The 18,712-nt window shown below is 48.6% G+C and overlaps 1 protein-coding gene and 1 long non-coding RNA gene across 3 annotated transcripts in view; one reads left to right on the top strand and one right to left on the bottom strand.

The window, feature by feature from the left end:
- Nucleotides 1–654: 654 nt before the first annotated feature.
- Nucleotides 655–4,734, bottom strand: LOC125174062 (uncharacterized). 2 transcript variants are annotated; one of them, XR_007155239.1, is made up of 4 exons: nucleotides 4,670–4,734; nucleotides 3,871–4,043; nucleotides 1,411–1,545; nucleotides 655–1,173 (listed from the first exon to the last, which is right to left on the bottom strand). It is a non-coding gene; the product is annotated as an uncharacterized LOC125174062 (long non-coding RNA). The 2 variants fall into 2 exon arrangements; XR_007155238.1 differs by lacking the exon at nucleotides 4,670–4,734 and adding an exon at nucleotides 4,333–4,539.
- A 204-nt stretch (nucleotides 4,735–4,938) lies between these two features.
- The window catches only part of CC1H1orf94 (chromosome C1 C1orf94 homolog), a 37,492-nt gene continuing 23,718 nt past the window's right edge, over nucleotides 4,939–18,712 (top strand). The window contains exon 1 of the mRNA XM_047873826.1: nucleotides 4,939–5,838. Within this exon, the coding sequence (XP_047729782.1) occupies nucleotides 5,510–5,838 (329 nt within the window). The 5' untranslated portion in view covers nucleotides 4,939–5,509. The remainder of the gene's footprint in view (nucleotides 5,839–18,712) is intronic.

Below are 18,712 nucleotides of genomic sequence, written 5' to 3'. Positions count from 1 at the left end.
TTTTCACTATAATAGCTGATAATAATAATAATAATCGGTATCTTTTACTGTGGGCACACAATAAGCCTGGCACTGTGCTGAGAGACTTTGTGTTTTCCTATTTGAACCTCGCCCCCTCCCAACCTGTCTATTGTTTTAACCACTTTGCAGATGAAAGATAAAATGCCAGAGAAGTTAAGCATGTGTAAAGCCACTCCACAGTAAGAAGCAGAGCAGGAATTCAAATTCAAGTATGTTGGCTACCACAGCCTAAGCTCTCAACAATCTCCTCACATGTGGGCAAGGAATGGAGGCAAGAATAAGGGCTGATATTCCCTGGGCGATGGTGAGGATTGCTGATGATGTTGCTGGGAGAGAGAAGTCACAGCATCATAGCATTGCTTCTAGAGCATTCTGGTGTCCTTTTCAAAGTCCTAGAAATGGCTGGCTACTCTGTGGCCAGGTTCAGTTGCTGGGACAATATCCAGGGGAGGCTTGTCCCTGTGATACATGGCTCAAGAAATTTACCTGGTTGCTCCCTATGCATGGGCCCCCCTCTGGGCAGCTTGACCCATTCAGGCATCATTGGCCTGGTAAGAAAAGGGGTTTCTCTGTGGTTTTTTAAAAGAGCCTACAAGAAAATTTGAAGCCTAAGAATGTTTTTATTAGCTCCACAATACCAAGTAGAAAACTACAACATTAAAATCAGTAAATATTCAATTAAATGCAAAATGTAACATTATGTCAACTTCATTAACTGTTGAATTTAGTAGTCATAAAAATTTCATCTCATTTGATAACAGTTTGCAGGTTGGACTTCTCTCACTGTGCAAGATTTCCCAGGTAGGCACCAAGATGGGTAAGAAATCATAGCCAACCATAAAAGAAATAAATTACTCATGGCCAAAAATTTTCAAAAGCAAAATGGCAAAAAGCCTTTCAAATTGTTTTACAGCCAAAAAGTTATATTTGTGGTGAGAGGTGGGTGTGTTTAAAATGTTAGATGAGGGATAGGGCCTACAGGAGGAAGCCGGTTTCGCGCCTATGAAGGTCTTCACAGAGTGCAGGCCACGCCCAACCTGGATGAGCTCTCCATCCTGTCCATGTTAGTGTCAGTGATGGAAGCCGGGTAAGTGGAGGTTTGGGCTGGAGACTAGGGAGGGAGATTTGCTTCTTCCTGAGGATTCCCTGCTTCTAAATAGAAGAGCAAGAATCCCTGAATCCTAAATAACGATAGCTTAATATCCACTGGGTACCTGTTCTAAGCTGTGCACCTGCATTATCTCAGCAGTCACAAAACAACTCTATGAGGTTTATTATCCCTGTTTCCCAGATGAGCAAACTGAGGTATGCAGAGGTTAAACAACCTGCCCAGGGTAATAAGGGCAGTGACAGGTAATTGAAGAATTTGTCCAAACAAATTGAACCTACCGCTCAAGGTGCTGAAGACAGGCCTGGTCCCTGCCCTTTTCCAGAGCTTGAAGTGAAGTGCTCAGTGGTGATAGATGCCATTTCGTGTGCTGGGCACACAGATCTATACGTGCTGGAGGAACACAGCCACCTATACTGAACAAGAATGGAATAAGTTCAGTTTCCTCCACAATCTGCTGTGTACCAAGCACCTATGGAATGCTTTGCTCCCTTCACTTGCCTGTAACAGTCTCTAAGCTAGAGAGAGGTCTTATTTACCTCCTAGCCCTGCGCCTCGCACAATATTATTGGTCTGTGGCAGATGCTCAAAAATGAACCAAGCCTAGAAAGGCTTAGTTGATGATTGGAGTCTGTCCCTCCATCACAGAGCAATTTCCCCAGTACAGCTAAAGTCCTCCCTCCCTACACATAGCACAAAAGCTGTTATTTAGAAACTCCAGTAGCACACATTTTAATGTAATCAACTGTAAAGGAATCAGTGTAATCAATGTAAAGGAACTAATATACAGCACTTTTATGTGCCTCTTAGGTGCCAGGCATTCTAGGGACTTTCCATGTGTTAAATAGTCATTAGTAATAGTATATCTACAGTTCTACCAAGCAGGTGTTCCTTATCATCCCATTTTACAGATGAGACCAGTGTTGTGAGCTACGTGCTGTCCCTCCAAATTCATATGTGCAAGTCCTAACCCTCAGTACCTCACATACCTTAGAAGTGGAGATAGAACCTGCAAAGAGTGGTAAAGGTAAAATGAGATCGTTAGTGTGGGTCCTACTCCAATATGACTGGTGTCCTTATAAGGGGACGACACAGACACGCACAGAGGGAAGACCATTCGAAGACACAGGGAGAAGACAGCCATCTGTGAGCCCATGAGAGAGGCCTCACCAGGAACCTTCCCGACACCTTGATCTTGAACTTCTAGCCTCTAGAACTGTGAAGAGATAAATTTCTATTGTTTCAGCCGCCCATTTTGTGGTACTTTGTTCTGGCAGCCCTAGAAAACTAATACACCAAGGCACAGAGTAGCCTGCCTAAATCTACATCGCCAGAACACATGAACTCGGAATTTGAATCCAGGTAGTCTGGTTCTAGAGTCTATGTGTTTTAGGACAATGAAAATGTTCTCTGTGCTGTCCAAAATGGTAGCCACCAGACTCATATTGAAATGTGGCTGATGGAACTAAGGAGCTACCATTTTTAACTTTATTTACATTAAAATAGAATTAAAATAGCCACATGTGGCAAGTGGCTACCATATTGGACATAGTTTTATGCGATTTCTAATTACTTCACTTATGTTTTTTTGTAGAATCTTCTATTTTTTATTAGGTTTATTCATTTATTATTTCTGAGAGAGACAGAAAGAGCGAGCACAAGCTGGGGAGGGGCAGAGGGAGAGAGGAAGACACAGAATCCGAAGCAGGCTCCAGGCTCTAAGCTGTCAGCACAGAGCCTGATGTGGGGCTCGAACTCATGAACCGTGAGATCATGCCGAGCCAAAGTTGGATGCTTAACTGAGGGAGCCACCCAGGCGTTCCCTTGCGGAATCTTCTAGAAACCTTAGCTGTGTGCTCCAAGAAACATGCCCCTATCTTTATTCCCTGTCCCTGCTACATTTTATTATTGTTATTATTTTTGCAATCCTTTCCAATTTAGCCCCTGTTGCCTAGTCTCCTGCTGAAGGGGAGAAAGAGCAGGAGCGAGTGAGCTGGCTAACTTTCCAGAATCCTGTGGCCTGGGCAGTGCTGGGCTGTTGGTGTACTGCTTTAAGCATAGGTGTTAGCCAACCAAATGCCAAGCAGCACAAACACTGAGTGACATTTTCAGAACTATTAATATTTCATCAGAAATGATCACTTTTCCTTTAAATACACTATCTTAAAAGGTTTTCTACATTCTTAACTATAATTTTATTCAGTCTAGATCCTCAGAATTTTCCCCAAAGGAGAACATCTTCAATTTTATAATGAAAATCAAAGGGGAACGAAGCTCGGATTTCAAAATTGAGAGTCAACATCTCCAGGAACTCGGGCCTTCTCCAAACAGCAAGGATGTGTGTTGGGCACCTACTGTACCACCAGGTGCTTTACGTATGGCATACCATTAATTCATCCGGCACATATTTATTGAGTGCCTACTATGTGCCAGAAATGTGGTTTTCATAATAATTTATCAACACCATTTTACAGAAGACGGTTCCTTCTCTTCCTTCCGTCTCATCTCCAATGTTACCTTAGCTCCCGAAGAGGCCTACCTGGATATCCATCTAATTCTGCCACATTCCCCCCTCCCTTGCCTCCCTTTGTTGGTTAGTTTCCATCAGGGCCCTTATTTCATCTGCAATTGGTGCTTATTTACTTGCTATGCTAGTTTGTGACCTGTCTCCCTGCTCTGGAATATAGGCTCCATAAGAGCAGGGACCCCAGGATGCTTTGTTCACCTGCCCCGACGCTCACCAGGAGGTGCTCAGTCACTACTGGGAAATGAAGGAGGGAGCATGGGAGACGTCAAAAAATTGGCTGGCGTGACACAGCTAGGTGGTGGCAGGGTCCGGGTTCAACCCAGCTCTGGTCTGTTCCCATCCGTTCTTCTTTCCAGTCATCTGGTTCTCCCTTTACTGGGCGAAACCCTGGAGGAACAATGATTCGTGGGGTCAGAGAGCCTGGGGAAGGTGCTGTGTCAGCTCCGAGTTCTGCGGAGCCCATCCAGTGAGGGGGGGGAGCCCACTGGGGGGCAAACTGTTAACTTAGCCCTTCTTCCCGCACCTGAGCCCCTGACCCCACTCCTACCTGCCCACCCTCCACCCCCAGCGTAGGAGGGACTGGTGGATCTCAAAGGCTGAGCGCTCAGCATCAGGCCTGGGGCGGGTGGGGGTCGCGCTGGGTTTGAATCCACTAGAAAGAGGGCCTTGGACACACCCCTTTCTGACTCGGAGACTGGGTTTCCGGCCCCGCGGCACAGTGGTGCTAACTTCACAAGCTTGTTAGGTTGCATATGACACAGAAAGCCCAGCGCTAGGCACACGGTAAGCTCCCAACATAGTGGCCGTTTGGGGTAAAATGAGGCGACCCAGGGCCAAGGGCCCAGGCAGGCGCGGAGGTTTCATACGGAGCGGCGGGGCCAGGCGGGGGCGCGGCGCCCTCGACTTCCAACAGCAGCAAGGGTCCTCCGGGCCCCCACCCCCACCCCGCCGTGGGGCCTTGGGCACCGAACCCGAGGCGGCCCGCGCACGGAGCCGTTGCGTTTGAAACCCACAGAGGAATTCTGGCGCTGGACTGGGAGGGTGTGGGAGCCACCGACACGCAAATAGGCCCAAGCTGCCACGTCCGGCGCGGCCCGCCGAGACAGCGCCCTGTTGAGGCGCGGGGCCCCTGGCCGGTCGAGGCTGAGCTCAGCCCAGCGCGGGGGGCGCGGCAGGTGTCTGCTGGGGGCGCCGGGGCGGGCTGCGGGCGGCCTCACTCCCGGGGGCCTTCCTGCCCGAGGCGGCGGCGGAGCGGCGCAGGCGACTGGGACGCGGGCGGGCAGAGGGGCGAGCTAGGTGGGGCCGGCGGGCCGTTGGCCCCGGGCGGTGCGCAGGGTTCCCTGGGAAGGCCCCACTGAGGAGCTGATGGCGGGTCCCCGCCCCCACGGCGCCTAGCAAGGTGCCCAGTGCCGGGCTCTCGCCCATCCATCCGCGCGGCTTAGCGGGCGACAGTGGGCTGAGCCACAGGCTCCGCAAGGTGTCAGGGGCGCCTCACGACGGGGGTGTGCCAGGGACTGTGGGGAGAGCCCGCCCTCCCCCTCCAGCTGTTCCCAGATGTCATTCTGCCCGCTCAGGCGCCTGGTTCCTGAGCTCAGGGGGATTCCACGGTTACTAAGCTACTGGTTTTTGTTGACTTTCAAATATTTTCTTCTAAGGGAGAGGGGGAGGGGGGCAAAAGTCAGGAGAGAGCAAATAAAAAGAAATCAAACTAAGCTCCCCCTCCCCAGAAGAAACTTGCCCTCCAGCCACCACTCACACACACATCGAAGGCCTCTGAACATAGTCGCCTTGCTGGAGGAACAGCCAGACAGAACTGACCTGCTTCTGCCCCTCCTCCTCTCCCCTTCCGGTGAATGAGGGGCCGTGGTGGATGGTCCCCCTGTCTTGGAGCCCTGGGTGGACAAAGGAGCTTCCGGAAAGAGAGGAGGAGGATGGCCAGTGGGAATGGGCTCCCTTCATCCTCGGCCCTGGTGGCCAAGCGCCCCTCCGCCCTGGGCCCATTTCCCAGATACATCTGGATCCACCAGGACACACCCCAAGACAGCCTAGACAAGACTTGCCACGAAATCTGGAAGAGAGTTCAAGGCCTGCCCGAGGCCTTGCAGCCCAGGACCTCAAAGGAACAGCTGTCTGCCCCCATGACTGGGACTCCAAGAGACAACGGGCTCGGCTTCCAAGAAGAGTGAGTGTCCCCCCTATGTAGCTGGCACCAGGGGAGGAGGGAAGAGCAGAAGTGGGACCTTCTGGGGGAATGTTCTGGCCCATTGTTCAGTCTGGTTAAACCGTAAAGGCTGTATACTTTCCCTCCATCTGTTGTGGTCCTTCGTCCCGTCTTTATAAGGGAGGTGACTGGGTCCTGGACTTACTGGGTGCAGGGCCAGACCAGGGCTGGATTTCTGTTGCCCCTTTATCAGTCCACTACGGGGACATTTTTCATTTTGCACAGGCGGAAACCCACACTGGCCAGGGCTGAAGGTTAGATGCCCGTGGCTTTGCCTGGAAGCAACTGGGTGATACTTCCCTTTCTCAACCCCCAAAGGCTACGCATTGGCACGGATGAGTCTGGTGGTTTAAAACCACATCTGGAATTCCCTAATACAGGGAGCAGCTGTCCCATTCAGCCTCCACAGAAGCCGCTGCAAGAGCACACATCAAAATATTTACTGGGAAGGCATTGACATATTCAGAGGACATAATAGAAAATTAAAGTGCGGGAAGATGGCTGTAAATAGCCCTTTTCCTGGATGGGAAATCCTGTGTCTGGGAAACACAGAGCTAAATGTTTCTCCACCAGGGCAAAGGCGGGCAGATATTGTTGGGGACAGATATCCGCAAGGAGAGGAAGATGAGAGAGCTCATTGGAAAAGCAAGTAAACCACCATGGTCATTAATGCCAGTGCTGAGCCCTTGTTCAATGTTTGGCATCTTCCAAGTGGGCTGCAAACATTAATTAATCCTCCCAGAGTCCCTGTGAGGCAGGTATTAGTGTCCCCATTTTACAGATGGATTAAGTGTTAATAATTAAGTGCTAATTAAAGACTAAGTGATAATTAAGTGTCGCCTGTTCCAACACATGTTCCTCTTCAGCTCAGAGATCCTAGAGTGGGGGATAATTTAGGCAATTATCAAATGTGTCTGGTTTCAGGGATTTCTATGAAAGAGCTAGGAAGAAAGGTGAAGTATAACCATTACCCAGGTGCGCCCTACCTGCTGTCCCCTTTCAGGCTGCAGGTGAAGGTGGAATGCTCTTTAGCTATTATTGAGTATCCTGCCCTGTGCTCAGCACGACATGGCTGGGATGGGAATGGCCTGTCTATAGCCAAAGTCCTGCTGTCCAGCCCTCCAGTGGCACTGAGCCCCTCTCCCCTGCCTATGGCCATCTGCTCTGGGACAGGGCCTTGGCAGGGGGCCCTTGGGGCTGTGCTTAGCTCTCAGTGGCCAAGAAGCTGATTGTCCACTTTGTGGACCAAGGGTCAGTGGCAATTTCCAGTAGATGGCACCCTCTGTGCCAGGTCACACTGAGTTAATGGAGACAGACTCTACTTCCAGTCTGCTCTTGGCCAAAAAGTGAACTGGTGCACCTTTGGCCAGTTGCTTAACTCCATTTGGCCTTGATTTTTTCATCTGCAAATTAAGGGTGATGTGCCCTGCCTTGTCCACCACGGAGTCGATAATGAGGATCACACGTGATAGAGACAGGAAACCGAAAGCTGCATTATGCAAAGAAGGCTGTCCTTAAATGTAATTCTCAGAGTTCAGGGGTTTTGTTGCTGTTGCTGGCTTCAAAATATGGGCTTTTCGCACTATGCTCACAGACCCCAGAGTGCTTCAGGGGCCACCCTCGAATCAAGGGGCCTGGTTGCTGGGCCCCCATCCCCACTTCAGACAGGGCTGTTTGGCTTTTTGGGGTTTTGCTTCCTGGAGTCTTGAGTAAAAGCTGCGTTTGGGGAGGAAAAAAAAAAAGGTTCTGCTACTGAGAACCGAGCTGGGAAACCACTGCCTTAGATGCATAAGCGATGTCATAACCGCGTAGATCTCTACCAAGTAGAACACGAGGAGCTATTCTTGACATCAAGGCAGCTGTGATGGTGGAGTCACTTACTGGGTTTCAGATCGCGTTGCAGCCCTGTGCCAGCTGCGGGATTTGTTTAACTTATGTGAGCTTCAGTTTCCTCATCTGCCAAATGGAGATGATTACCGCCATTTCAGAGGGCTGTTGGGATGATTAAATGGGATATTTAAACATTCCCGGTAATAACGGTAATAACTAGGATTTGTAAAAATTCCTTGTAATAATAATGATGATGATGATTTCTTTAAGCCCTGCAATTACTACATGAGGTTGGTACTATTTCAGACTCCCCCTCTTTTTACTTTTTATTATGCAGCTTCCCATGCATAAAATAGAATAGTGTGGTGAATGTCTGTGTGTCTGTCACAGAGCCCCATTAATTACCACATTTGCGCCATTCTTGTTTGGATTCCTCCCTCCCCGCTTTTTAAATGAAATCCTTTTTGCAGATGAGGTCACGCGTTGGAGGGGTTCGTTTCTCTGCCCAAGGCCCTACAGTTAGGAAGTGATGGAGTTTCAGAAAGCAAACCCAGGTTCATTCTTAGCTACTGTGCAATAGATAGTGTGGTCTATGTTCCCCTGGAAATGGAAGCATCTTTTTGGATCATTACAATATTTGGCAGCCAGGTGTTCTGAATGGTCACACATAGACAACAGATTTCAAATTCAGTGAGCTGTACGGTATGTTTCTGGGATGGCTGCAAGCCCACGAGATACCTCTCAGCTAGTGTTCCCACAGCTTAATTTGTAGACCTGGTTTTGGTGATATTTTTTGCCATCAGGGTGACTAGAGAAGTAAGTTCTAGAACTCTTGTTAGCCAGAATCTTTTTTCTTGACTCAATCCCTACATATCATAAAACTCCAGACAACTCAAGGTTGAAAGGGATATTGGAGGCCATCTTCTGCTGTTTGAATCTCTTCCTGAAGGTTCTTGCCAACTGGTTATCCACTTGTACACTTTCTTAGATGGAAAGCTCACCATTTCGTGAGGTAGTCCCTTCCCTTACTATGAATGCTGGCTGTCGAAAGACCGTTTTCTTCTTATGCCGAATCTATCTCTATCAAACTAATACCCATAGATCTGGATTCTGCCTTTAGGGCTGTAAACTAAATCAATCCCCTCTTTCTCTCAATAGCTCTTTAGATATTGAAAGATGGCAACACTATTCCTCCTAGGATTTCTTATTTCTACAACTGATTATCTCTGGTCTTCTAAGTTTCCCCTCGCATGCCAACTTGGTCAGTTTCCTGCCCGCACTGCTGGTCCTCATGGTAGTGCAGTGACCAGAATCAAGTACAGTAATCCAGGTATGATCCAGTTAGTGCGGATTGGATCTTCCCTGTTTCTATTCTGTATTCATGGTAATGGTGATTGATGCCACATTTACTTTTCTCTAAGAGCCAGCTTCATTGTGTGGACACATTTAAAGTTCATTCACTCCTTCATTCTATTACTCATTCAACAAATATTTAATAAGCATCAACTATGTGCCTGGCACTGTGCTGGCAGGATAGAGTCGGGAACTGGATAAGGCTCTCCTTGGAGCTTACATTCAAGAAGGGGACAGAAACAAAACAAGTAAATAAAAGAGCATGATAGTTTCAGTATGTGAAAAGGACTGGTGTTCTAGTGGGAGGAAACCAAACACATAAAAATGAACACATAAAATAATTTCAGATAGCGAAGAGCGCTCTGATGGAAATAAAACCAAGTCAAGGGGAAACACCCTTGGATAGATTGCGGTGGGGGAAGGGTTCTCTGAGGAGAGATGGTCATGGGATGTAAAACCTAGATCCAGAGAAGGAGCCAGTCAGGTGAAATCCAGGCAAGGGCCTCCAGGCAGATGGGAGAGCAGCTACAAAGAAGAACCCGATGTGGGGGTGAACATGGAGAGGGACAGGGGCAGGTGTTTGATGGGACATGGGACAAGGCAGGCTGGCAAGGTGTAGGCGGCTTGGGGCATCACTGTAATGAGTTCGGACTTGATTCTCCATGTGATGGGGCACACTTGGAGGATTTTTAGAAGGGGGTGTAGCATGAGCAGATTCACTTGTTTTTAAAGACCTCTCCAGCTGCTGTGTGGAGAGGGTGTGCGGGCCTGAGAGAGGACGTGGGAAGACCTTGGAAAGATGCCACAGTAGTCCAGGTGAGGTGCCACGGCGGTGGTGGCTGGATCAGAGTGAGTGCAGTGGAGATGGAAAAAGCAGGCGAGTCAATGTGTGTTCTGAAGAGCCACCAGACCTGCTGGTGGTTTGGGGACACTCAAACGGAGATGACCAGGCTAACCTGAGGTTCTCGGGCCTGAGCCACTGCTTGGACAGTGTGCCATTTACTGAGGTGGGGAAGAAACAGGAGAAATGGGCTTTGGGGCAGAAATCAATAACTCTGTCTAGTGTTCATTAAAGTGCAGAATCTTACTCAGTTACCTTTTAATTAGACTTAAACTTGGGCTCAGAGAATCGTGGCAAACAACTACTGACCCATATTCTAGGATTACTTTCTCACTCGTTCCCCTCGTTACTGAAACTTCACAGCCTCGGAGTGGAGTTTTGGATTTGCTGTTGAGTCCATTGCCCTGACTCAGAAGGAGCATTTGTTCATTCCTTCGTTTACAGGCTCATTCAGCAAACACTCACCGCCGCCTTCTCAGTGCCAGGCCCGGTGCTGGGTCCCATGGGTACAGAGATGTGTAGGACAGGAGCCCTGCTCTCAAACAGCTCCCACTCCGGTGGCTGGGAGGGACCCAGATACATCTGACAACAAGGACATTCAATAGTGTTTATTGTGCACTTACTGCATGCTGATAAAGTGTGGAAACAAATACAATGGTGGGAAAGATGGGGACTGAATTTCAGGGACCTTTGGTGTCTTGAGGAAGGCAGATCACAACGTATTACGGTTAATGTGCTGGTGAAGTCCCAGTGCTGTGGGAGCACATGGCTGGGGGAAAACTTCCTGGAGGAGGCTGCGGGAGGAGAGCTGGAAGGAAAGTCAAGACCCCTGCACTGTGAGTGTGATGAAGGATGGAGAGACGGCCCCTTGGGGGCAGAGGATGGCAGGATTGTCACTGCAAGGATCTCCATGGTGGTGTCTCCTGAGCTGGGTCTTGAGAAGAAAGAGGGAGTAGCCTACAGAAAGCATTCTGCAGGTGCTGGGAAGGATAGGAAGCTCCCTGCTGAGGGCATATCCTGTGTGGGGTTGGAGGAGAGCAGAAAGGTGGCCAAGAGCTTGCTGGATGTGGTTCACTTTTCTGGCTGCTTCCAGGCCCTCAGGCAGCACTCTGGAAACTTTCCATGTCCCCAAGTCAGACAGAACTTGGTCTGTAGAGTCAGGCTTTGGTGGGTGTCACTCTGAACCAGACCCAAGAAGGAAGAAAAGTCTAATAAAGGAAAGGAAATCCATTTAAATATTTAAAAAGAATACTCCTTCCTCTCTCTCTCCGCACCCCCCCCCCATATTCTGTCTCTTTCTCTCTCTCAAACATAAATAAACATTAAACAAATTAAAAAAAAATTTTTTTTAACGTTTATTTTTGAGACAGAGAGAGACAGAGCATGACAGGGGAGGGTCAGAGAGAGGGAGACACAGAATCTGAAACAGGCTCCAGGCTCTGAGCTATCAGCACAGAGCCTGACGCGGGGCTCGAGCTCACGGACCGCGAAATCATGACCTGAGCCGAAGTCGGCCGCTTAACTGACTGAGCCACCCAGGTGCCCCTAAACAAATTTTTTATAAAAGGGGGTGGTGCCTGGGTGGCTCAGTTGGTTAGGTGTCCAACTTCGGCTCAGGTCAAGATCTCGTGGTTTGTGAGTCTGAGCCGCGTGTCAGGCTCTGTGCTGACAGCTCAGAGCCTGGAGCCTGCTTCGGATTCTGTGTCTCCCTCTCTCTCTGCCCCTCTCCCGATCACACACTGTCTCTCTCTTTCAAAAATAAATAAACATTAAAAATGTTAAAAGAATATATCCTTATATCCTTTCATACTTTGCAAATGTCAAAGATGCCCTGGGCCCCACGTTAGAATCCTTTTCTCCTGGACACTTAAGAATCTCCCTCCCTTAAGATTCCTGGGGCTGGGTCTCAGCCACTGCTATGACCCCAGTCACGTGGACAACCCCCCCATCTTGGTTGTCAAGTGAATTAGTGCACGAAATGGCAGACCAGAGGTTCAAGGCCCCCCACCCCTTCCCTCTTCCAGTCGTCTTCATGATGGTGTCTGACTCCTTGCCTCTCTGCTGGTCTCTCTTCTGCCGTTTACAGAACATCTTATCTTGCTGTGTCTGGTTTCTTTCCTTCCTGGATGTCCTTCACCCTTCATCTGCTTCGTATTCCTGAAGCATGTCAACAGTGTTGCTCAGGAATCTTCCATGGCTCCCCTCATGGTCTTCTGAACCCCTTGACCTGGTCCTCAAGGATCTTTGTGTTGGCCCTCCCTTCATGTCTAGATGCATGTCCTGCTGTTCTCCAAACTCTTTGTAAACCAAGATGAGCCACACATCTCCTTGCTCTTGCTCAGACCAGTCCACTACCAGGAATGTCTTTCTTCCATATCTCTGTCTGTTGAAATCCTACCCATCCTTAAAAACCTAGAATAAGTATGTCATCTTCTGAATTTTTCACCGCTCACCCATTCAACATTTTGTTTTCTTCCTCCCTCTTCCATGTTCTTCCTTTTAATTCAAATAAAGTGTATGCCTTCTCATTTTCCTGAGTTTAAAGGTGGCTCAGAAAACAAAATAAGGCAACAGCGGGATTAGAATCCCTGCCTACTTCTTAGCTGTAACCAACTTGCTAACACTTTCTGTGCCCCGTTTTCTTCATTCTGAAACATGGAAAATGTCTTAGTGATGAACCACCTTAAAGGATTCTTTTGGAGGTTAATGAAAGAGTGCATGCAAAACTCACGCAGCACCTGGCATAAGATAAGGGCTCCCAAGTTATTTTCCATCATCATCATCACCATTATTGTTCTGATCAAAGATAAAATAACAGGCGTTAAGTAATCAAGAATGGTATGGCGAGAGGAGACTTAGACCAGAAAACCTCAGCTAATGGAAATTATTTCGCTGAGGCTAGCATTTTGCTTTGGGATTCTTGGCAGCCAGAACAAATAGTGGAAACACAGCAGTTGGTTTCTATAACTTGTATCATCTAATAAGAGAAAGCAGGAGAGACCATCAGGAACGACCAGTGCTTCCCTAGCTCTAAGGACCATATGGCTTTTACATGAGGGTGATGGAATGGAAAAGTTGGTTCGGGCTCAGCTCTTGTGTTGACCATCGGCCGAACGGGAGGATACCACAGCATCCCAATGGGATCTGTCAGTGAGGTTCTGGCGTGAGGTTTCTGATCATCAGGCACATATTGCACACTGCCTTGGGGCAACAAGCCCTCCACCTCCACTTGACCATGGCTTCTTAAGGGCAAGGACTGTGTCTTACTCATCTTTGTCTTCCCAGTGCCCAGCTGAGTTCCTGGCACTTGGTAGCTGCTATGCGGTGTGTATGAATGAATGAGGAAGTGAATGATGGATGAACCATAAAAATGCCACTGCAAGGAGAGCGTGAAGCCCAGAGGTGGCCAGGATCCAAGCAATGGGTCACAGTCATCAGAGGAAGCATTGAGTGACCCAAGGACAGAATACCAATAAGGCAAGACATTGCAGGGTTTTTCCCTCCTCTGTCTTAAGCTGCAGAGAGAGGAACTAATGTTTTCTTGAACATCTGATATATGCCAGGCTCTATATTTTAATTTTCTGTGTATCTCGTTGTCTTAGCAGCCCTTCCCAGTAGATGGTCAATATTACTCCCATTTTACAGATGAAGAAGCTGAGGCTCAGAGTCCAGGCAACTTGCCCAGAGTCCTCCTGCTATGCTAGGAGTGGGCGAAGCAGAGCTAGAAACCCCCTGAGGCTTCGAGACCTGAGCTCCTTCCTGGACACCGGGATCCCATCGGGATAGCTCTTCCGTGTCTGCTTAGCACCAGGAGCCATGAGCAGCAGAGGGAAGATGAATCACGATTAACGTCCCATGTCCTGTGTCCCCCTTTTTAATTTAATTTTATGGTTTCAGGAGCTGTGTCGCAGGTTGTGGGAGCCTGTAGAGATGGGCCACCGGTGGTTTGTTTTAATCCCCTTTTTAATATCTTTGTTGCAACGTTCTTTCCAATTCAGCTCCCAAGTCACATTAAAAAAATACCTCTTCCTTAGGGTAAGCCTTCTCTTATTAAACAGATTCAAATGAAAAGTTTTAAAGATAATTTGAACAATACGAATCACTCTGTAGCTCTGCAGCCGTAGCCGAAGCTCCTTTACTGCTGTAGTCACTCCCCAGCATCTCCTGTCTTAATCTCCAGCCCACTGAGTGCCCCCACCCCAAACCCTTCCAGTCCCAGGCCAGCCCCCGCCCTTGCCTGCTTCCCAGTGGTTCTGAGCTTCTCCTGTCCCCTCCTGTCCCCTCCAGGGGCAGTGGGGAGGAGTGGGGGGGAGGTGTCTCGCTCTGCCTTCTTGGCTTTCTGTCCCACCTGCCCTAAGGGACAAGCAGGGAGGAGCTGGAAGGTATCTGAAGGAAATTCCCACCTCATTTGCATCAAAACCAAGAGGGGCGGAGACAGAAGGTAGCCGAAGGATACCTGCTCAGAACGCAGATGCCTAGACCTTCCTCTGGACCAACTGAACTGCCATCCCCCCACGAGTGCCCAGGGATCTGCATTTGGAACAGTTTCCTTCCAGACTCCTGTGCATATGTATGAAAGTTCTCAGGTACTTTGGGGGTCAAAGATGACAGCTCCTCAGATTTAAAAGGGACATAGCTTTGAGAAGGAGGTGTTCCAAAGAAGCACGTGAAGGAAGGAGACTGAGCTTTATTGAGTGAGCTGTAAGCGTGTGCCAAGGACGTCATAAAAAATGGGCTCTAGTCTACGTGAAGGCCTTGCAAAGAAATGAGAGGGACGTGAAGTCCAGGCTTGGCATCAGGGCAGCTGAGGGATTTCACAGGGTTGCCTCCTCTAACGCCGGGTGGTATCGCCATCCGCACGGTGCCGATGACAAGGTTTCAGCGACTTCCGCCACTCTCCAGCCCCACCAGCCCGGGCCCTGGGCAGCGCGGGGTCAGCAGGGCTCCCGCCCGTAGCCCGCTGGCTGGCTCTCCCACACCACCGGCTCTCTCTCTCCGTCGGTCTGAGCTGCTAACATTTGCATAGCGCTGGTTACAGTTTACCAAGTGCTTCGCATTCACCTTCTCACTTAATCCTCCCACAGCCCGAGAGCGAAGGGCGGGTGGAGGCCAGCTTTCCGAAGGTCCTCACCCTGGCCCCCTGCGCTCCCCAGACAGACAGAGCTCAGCAGCTTTCCAGGGACCTTTGGGACCCAGCTGCACAGGAGCTGGGATGGCAGATTTGCAGCCTCCGTCAAGTGACCCTCTGCCCCAAACTGAGACCCTTTAGAGCCTGGGACCCTGGGTTGTGATGGGTGGAATCCACCCTCCTTTTCAAGCCTTTCCTTCCTGCCAGTTTTCCCCAAGGCTGTGGCAGTGTTTGTGTGTGTGTGTGTGTGTGTGTGTGTGTGTGTGCGTGTGTGTGCGTGTATGTGTGTGTTGGGTGTATATGTGTATGGCTGTGGTGGGTGTGGAAAGTGCACATGGGTGAGGTGTATTTGCACAAATGTGCATGGATGTGGTACATGTGTTTGCATGTGTGTGTGGGGTTGTTGTGTGTGTGCACATGCCTTGTATGTATGGTCGTTGCATGGGTACGTGCGTGGGTGTGTGCACCTGGGTATGTATACATGGCTATAGTGTGTTTGTGTACATGACTACTATGTCTGTGTGTACACATGGATTGGTATGTGTGTGCATGGCTGTGGCGTGTGCATGAGGAGGGAGCCCCAGGGCGGTTCAGTGAATCTTACACCTGGAGAGGGAAGACAGATGAAGACACAGGCAGCTTTGACCGAGATGGCCGTGTCCCTTCCCTCCATGTGGGGTGGGGCATCCTGGGTGCTGTGATGAATATGCCAAGGCAACAGAAAATGAGTCTCTGCTCCTCATGCAGACAGGAAGACCCAGAAACGTCTACCACCCTCGGTCAAGCAAGGGTGGTGCCCACTAGGGATGGGACCAGGCTGTATGCCGGAGCCCCTGCCTCCACGATGAAGGCCTCTCTTTGCTGGGGACCTTTGGTGTCTCCTCCCCACCCCCACTTGCAACCTCTCACCTGCCCACCAAGTTCTGCCTTCTGCCACCTCCTAGTTCCTGGCTGGCTCCCTGGCCTCTAGCCTCCTGCAGAGAAGGGAAGTGAATTGCTGAAAGGACAGAGCTGGGGTTTGAACTCAAAGCCCCTGTTCTGTGTCCCACTTATACTGTTCTGGGCAATGTGGAGTGGTGACTGTGGGTAGAGGCTTGGAGCCACGTGGACTTGGGATCCCATCCTGTTCCAACACTTATGCTCTTGGGTGAACTTGAATTTACGTTTTAGATTCCTGAGCCTCAGTTTCCTCTTTCTAAATTGGGAATGAAGATGCCAGCTATCCTTTGTAACTGTTGTGGGGACAAGTGCCAAGTATAACACCTGGCACCTAGAAGACACAGCATAGATCCTGGCTCGGGCCCTTGTCCCCTCCTGTCACTCCTCTGGGCTGATCCTTGGGAGAAATACATCTGGTCTGGGGAAACGACAGCCTGGCACCTGCCTGCTGAAATCTCCCCAGTGGCTTCCCTTGCCTTTAGAATCAAGTCCCCTAGTATCACTCCAAGGCTGGAAGGTGCCCCCTCCTGCCTTTATCTCTAACCCTGCCTGATGGGACCCTGCCCTTAATGAGCCTCAGGCACTTGAGCATCAGTCCTGCCCAATGCACCAAGCCCTTTCCCACCTCGTGGTCTTCGCACGTGCAGTTCCCCGCATCTGGAAAGCTCTTCCTTGCGTCATTTACCTGAATACACACTTGTGTCTTTTCTCCCCCAGCTTAAATGACACTTCCTCAACAAGGCCCTTTCCACTCCCCTAACCTGGGTACGTGCCCCTAGAATTCCCGCTCGCAGCATCCCCCTCTTGGTTTTCAGAGCCGTATGACCTGGTGGTGACAAGAGTGGCCATCTGAGCAAGATGGCCTCAGTGCATCCACTGTGTTACTTCTTAATTCTGTGACCTTGGGAAAATTACCTAACTTCTCTGTCTCTTTGCTTCTTCATTTTAAAATCTGGGAAAATTGTATCTCCCTGTGTCAGTTAGCCTTTGACATATAACAAACCACCCCAGAGCTCAGTGGCTCCACCCCACAACTCTGTACTTAGCTCCCTTTTCTGTGGCTCAGCAATGTGGCCTGGGTTCAGCCGCATGGTTCTTCTGCAAGGGGCTGGGCCTGACTGCACGTGGCTCGTGTTCACCTGCATCTGCAGTCAGGTGGGCATGGCTGACTGGAGGACCTTGGGGTTTCCCTCTGTGGGCTGTGTCATTGTCCAGCAGGCTCTCCTGCACTCGTTCACATGGAAGTTGCTAAGTCCCGAGACAAACAAGAGGTTAAGCCCTAATGTCCAAGCACTCTCTGCTTATTCCTTTTCCTTTTCTGTATAAAATATAATTTGTTTTTAATTTTTATTCTATTTCTATTGAGCTAGAGTTGACATACGATATTATATTAGTTTCAGGTGTATAGCATAGTGATCCAACATTTGTATCCATTATGGAATGATTACCATAAATCTTGTCACCATGCAAAATTATTACAGTACAGTATTATTGACTCCAGTCCCTAAGCTGTACTGCGGGGGGTATTTTATAACTGAAAGTTTGTACCTCTTAATTCAATTCCCTTCACAAATTTCACCCATTCCTTCCTCCCCCAGCCCCTCTGAAAACCACCAGTTTGTTCTCTACTTATGAGTCTGTTTCCATTTTGTTTTGTTTGTTCATTTGTGTTGTTTTTCAGATTTCACATGTAAGTGAAATCCTACGGTATTTGCTGTTCTCTGTCTGCCTTATTTTACTTAGCATAATACCCTTAGGTCCATCCATGCTGTCACAAATGGCAAGATTTCATTCTTTTTTATGGCTGAGTAATCTTCGTGTGTGTATGCGTTGTGTGTGTGTATACCACATCTTCCTTATTTATCTGTTAGTGGACACTTAAAGTGCTTCTGTAATCTGGCTATTGTAAACAATGCTGCAGTGAACATAGAGGGGCATATATCATTCCAAATTAGTGTCTTCATTTTCTTCGGGTAAGTACCCAGAAGTAGAATTGCTGGACTGGATGGTATTTTTATTTTTATTTCTTGAGGAACCATAGTTGTCCATAGTGGCTGCACCAATTTGCATTCCCAGCAACAGTGCATGAGGGTCCCCTTTCCCCCACATCCTCGCCAATACTTGGTATTTTTTGTCTGTTCTATACTAACCATTCTGACAACTGTGAGGTGATTTCTCATTGTGGTTTTGCTTTGCATTTGCCTGATGATGAGTGATATTGAATATCTTTTCATGTGTCTGTTGGTCATCTGTATTCTTCTTTGGAAAAATGTCTATTTACATTCTCTGCCCATTTTTACTCAGATTATTTGGTGTTTTTTTTTTTTTTTGGGTGTTGAACTATATGAATTTTCAGTACATTTTGGATAATAGCCCCTTATCAGGTATATCACTTGCAAATATCTTCTCCCATTCAGTAGGTTGCCTTTTCATTTTGTTAGTTTCCTTCACTGTACAAAAGCTTTTTAGGTTGATGTAATCCCAATTGTTTATTTTTGCTTTTGTTGCTCTTGCCTGAGGAGACAATGAAGAAAATATTGCTAAGACTGTTATCCAAGAGTTTACTGCTGGTTTTCTTTTAGGAGTTTTACAGTTTCAGGTCTTACATGTCAGTTTTTGATTCATCTTGAGTTTATTTTTGTAGGTAGTATAACAATGTGGTCTGGTTTCACTCTTGAGTGTAGCTGTCCAGCTTTCCCAGCACCGTTTATCGAAGAGACTGTCTTTTCTCCACTGTACACTCT

Source organism: Prionailurus viverrinus, chromosome C1 (assembly GCF_022837055.1).
Source record: "Prionailurus viverrinus isolate Anna chromosome C1, UM_Priviv_1.0, whole genome shotgun sequence".
Classification (NCBI taxonomy): domain Eukaryota; kingdom Metazoa; phylum Chordata; class Mammalia; order Carnivora; family Felidae; genus Prionailurus; species Prionailurus viverrinus.
Note: the sequence above shows the minus strand (reverse complement) of the source record. Positions and strands in the feature narration are given on the sequence as shown.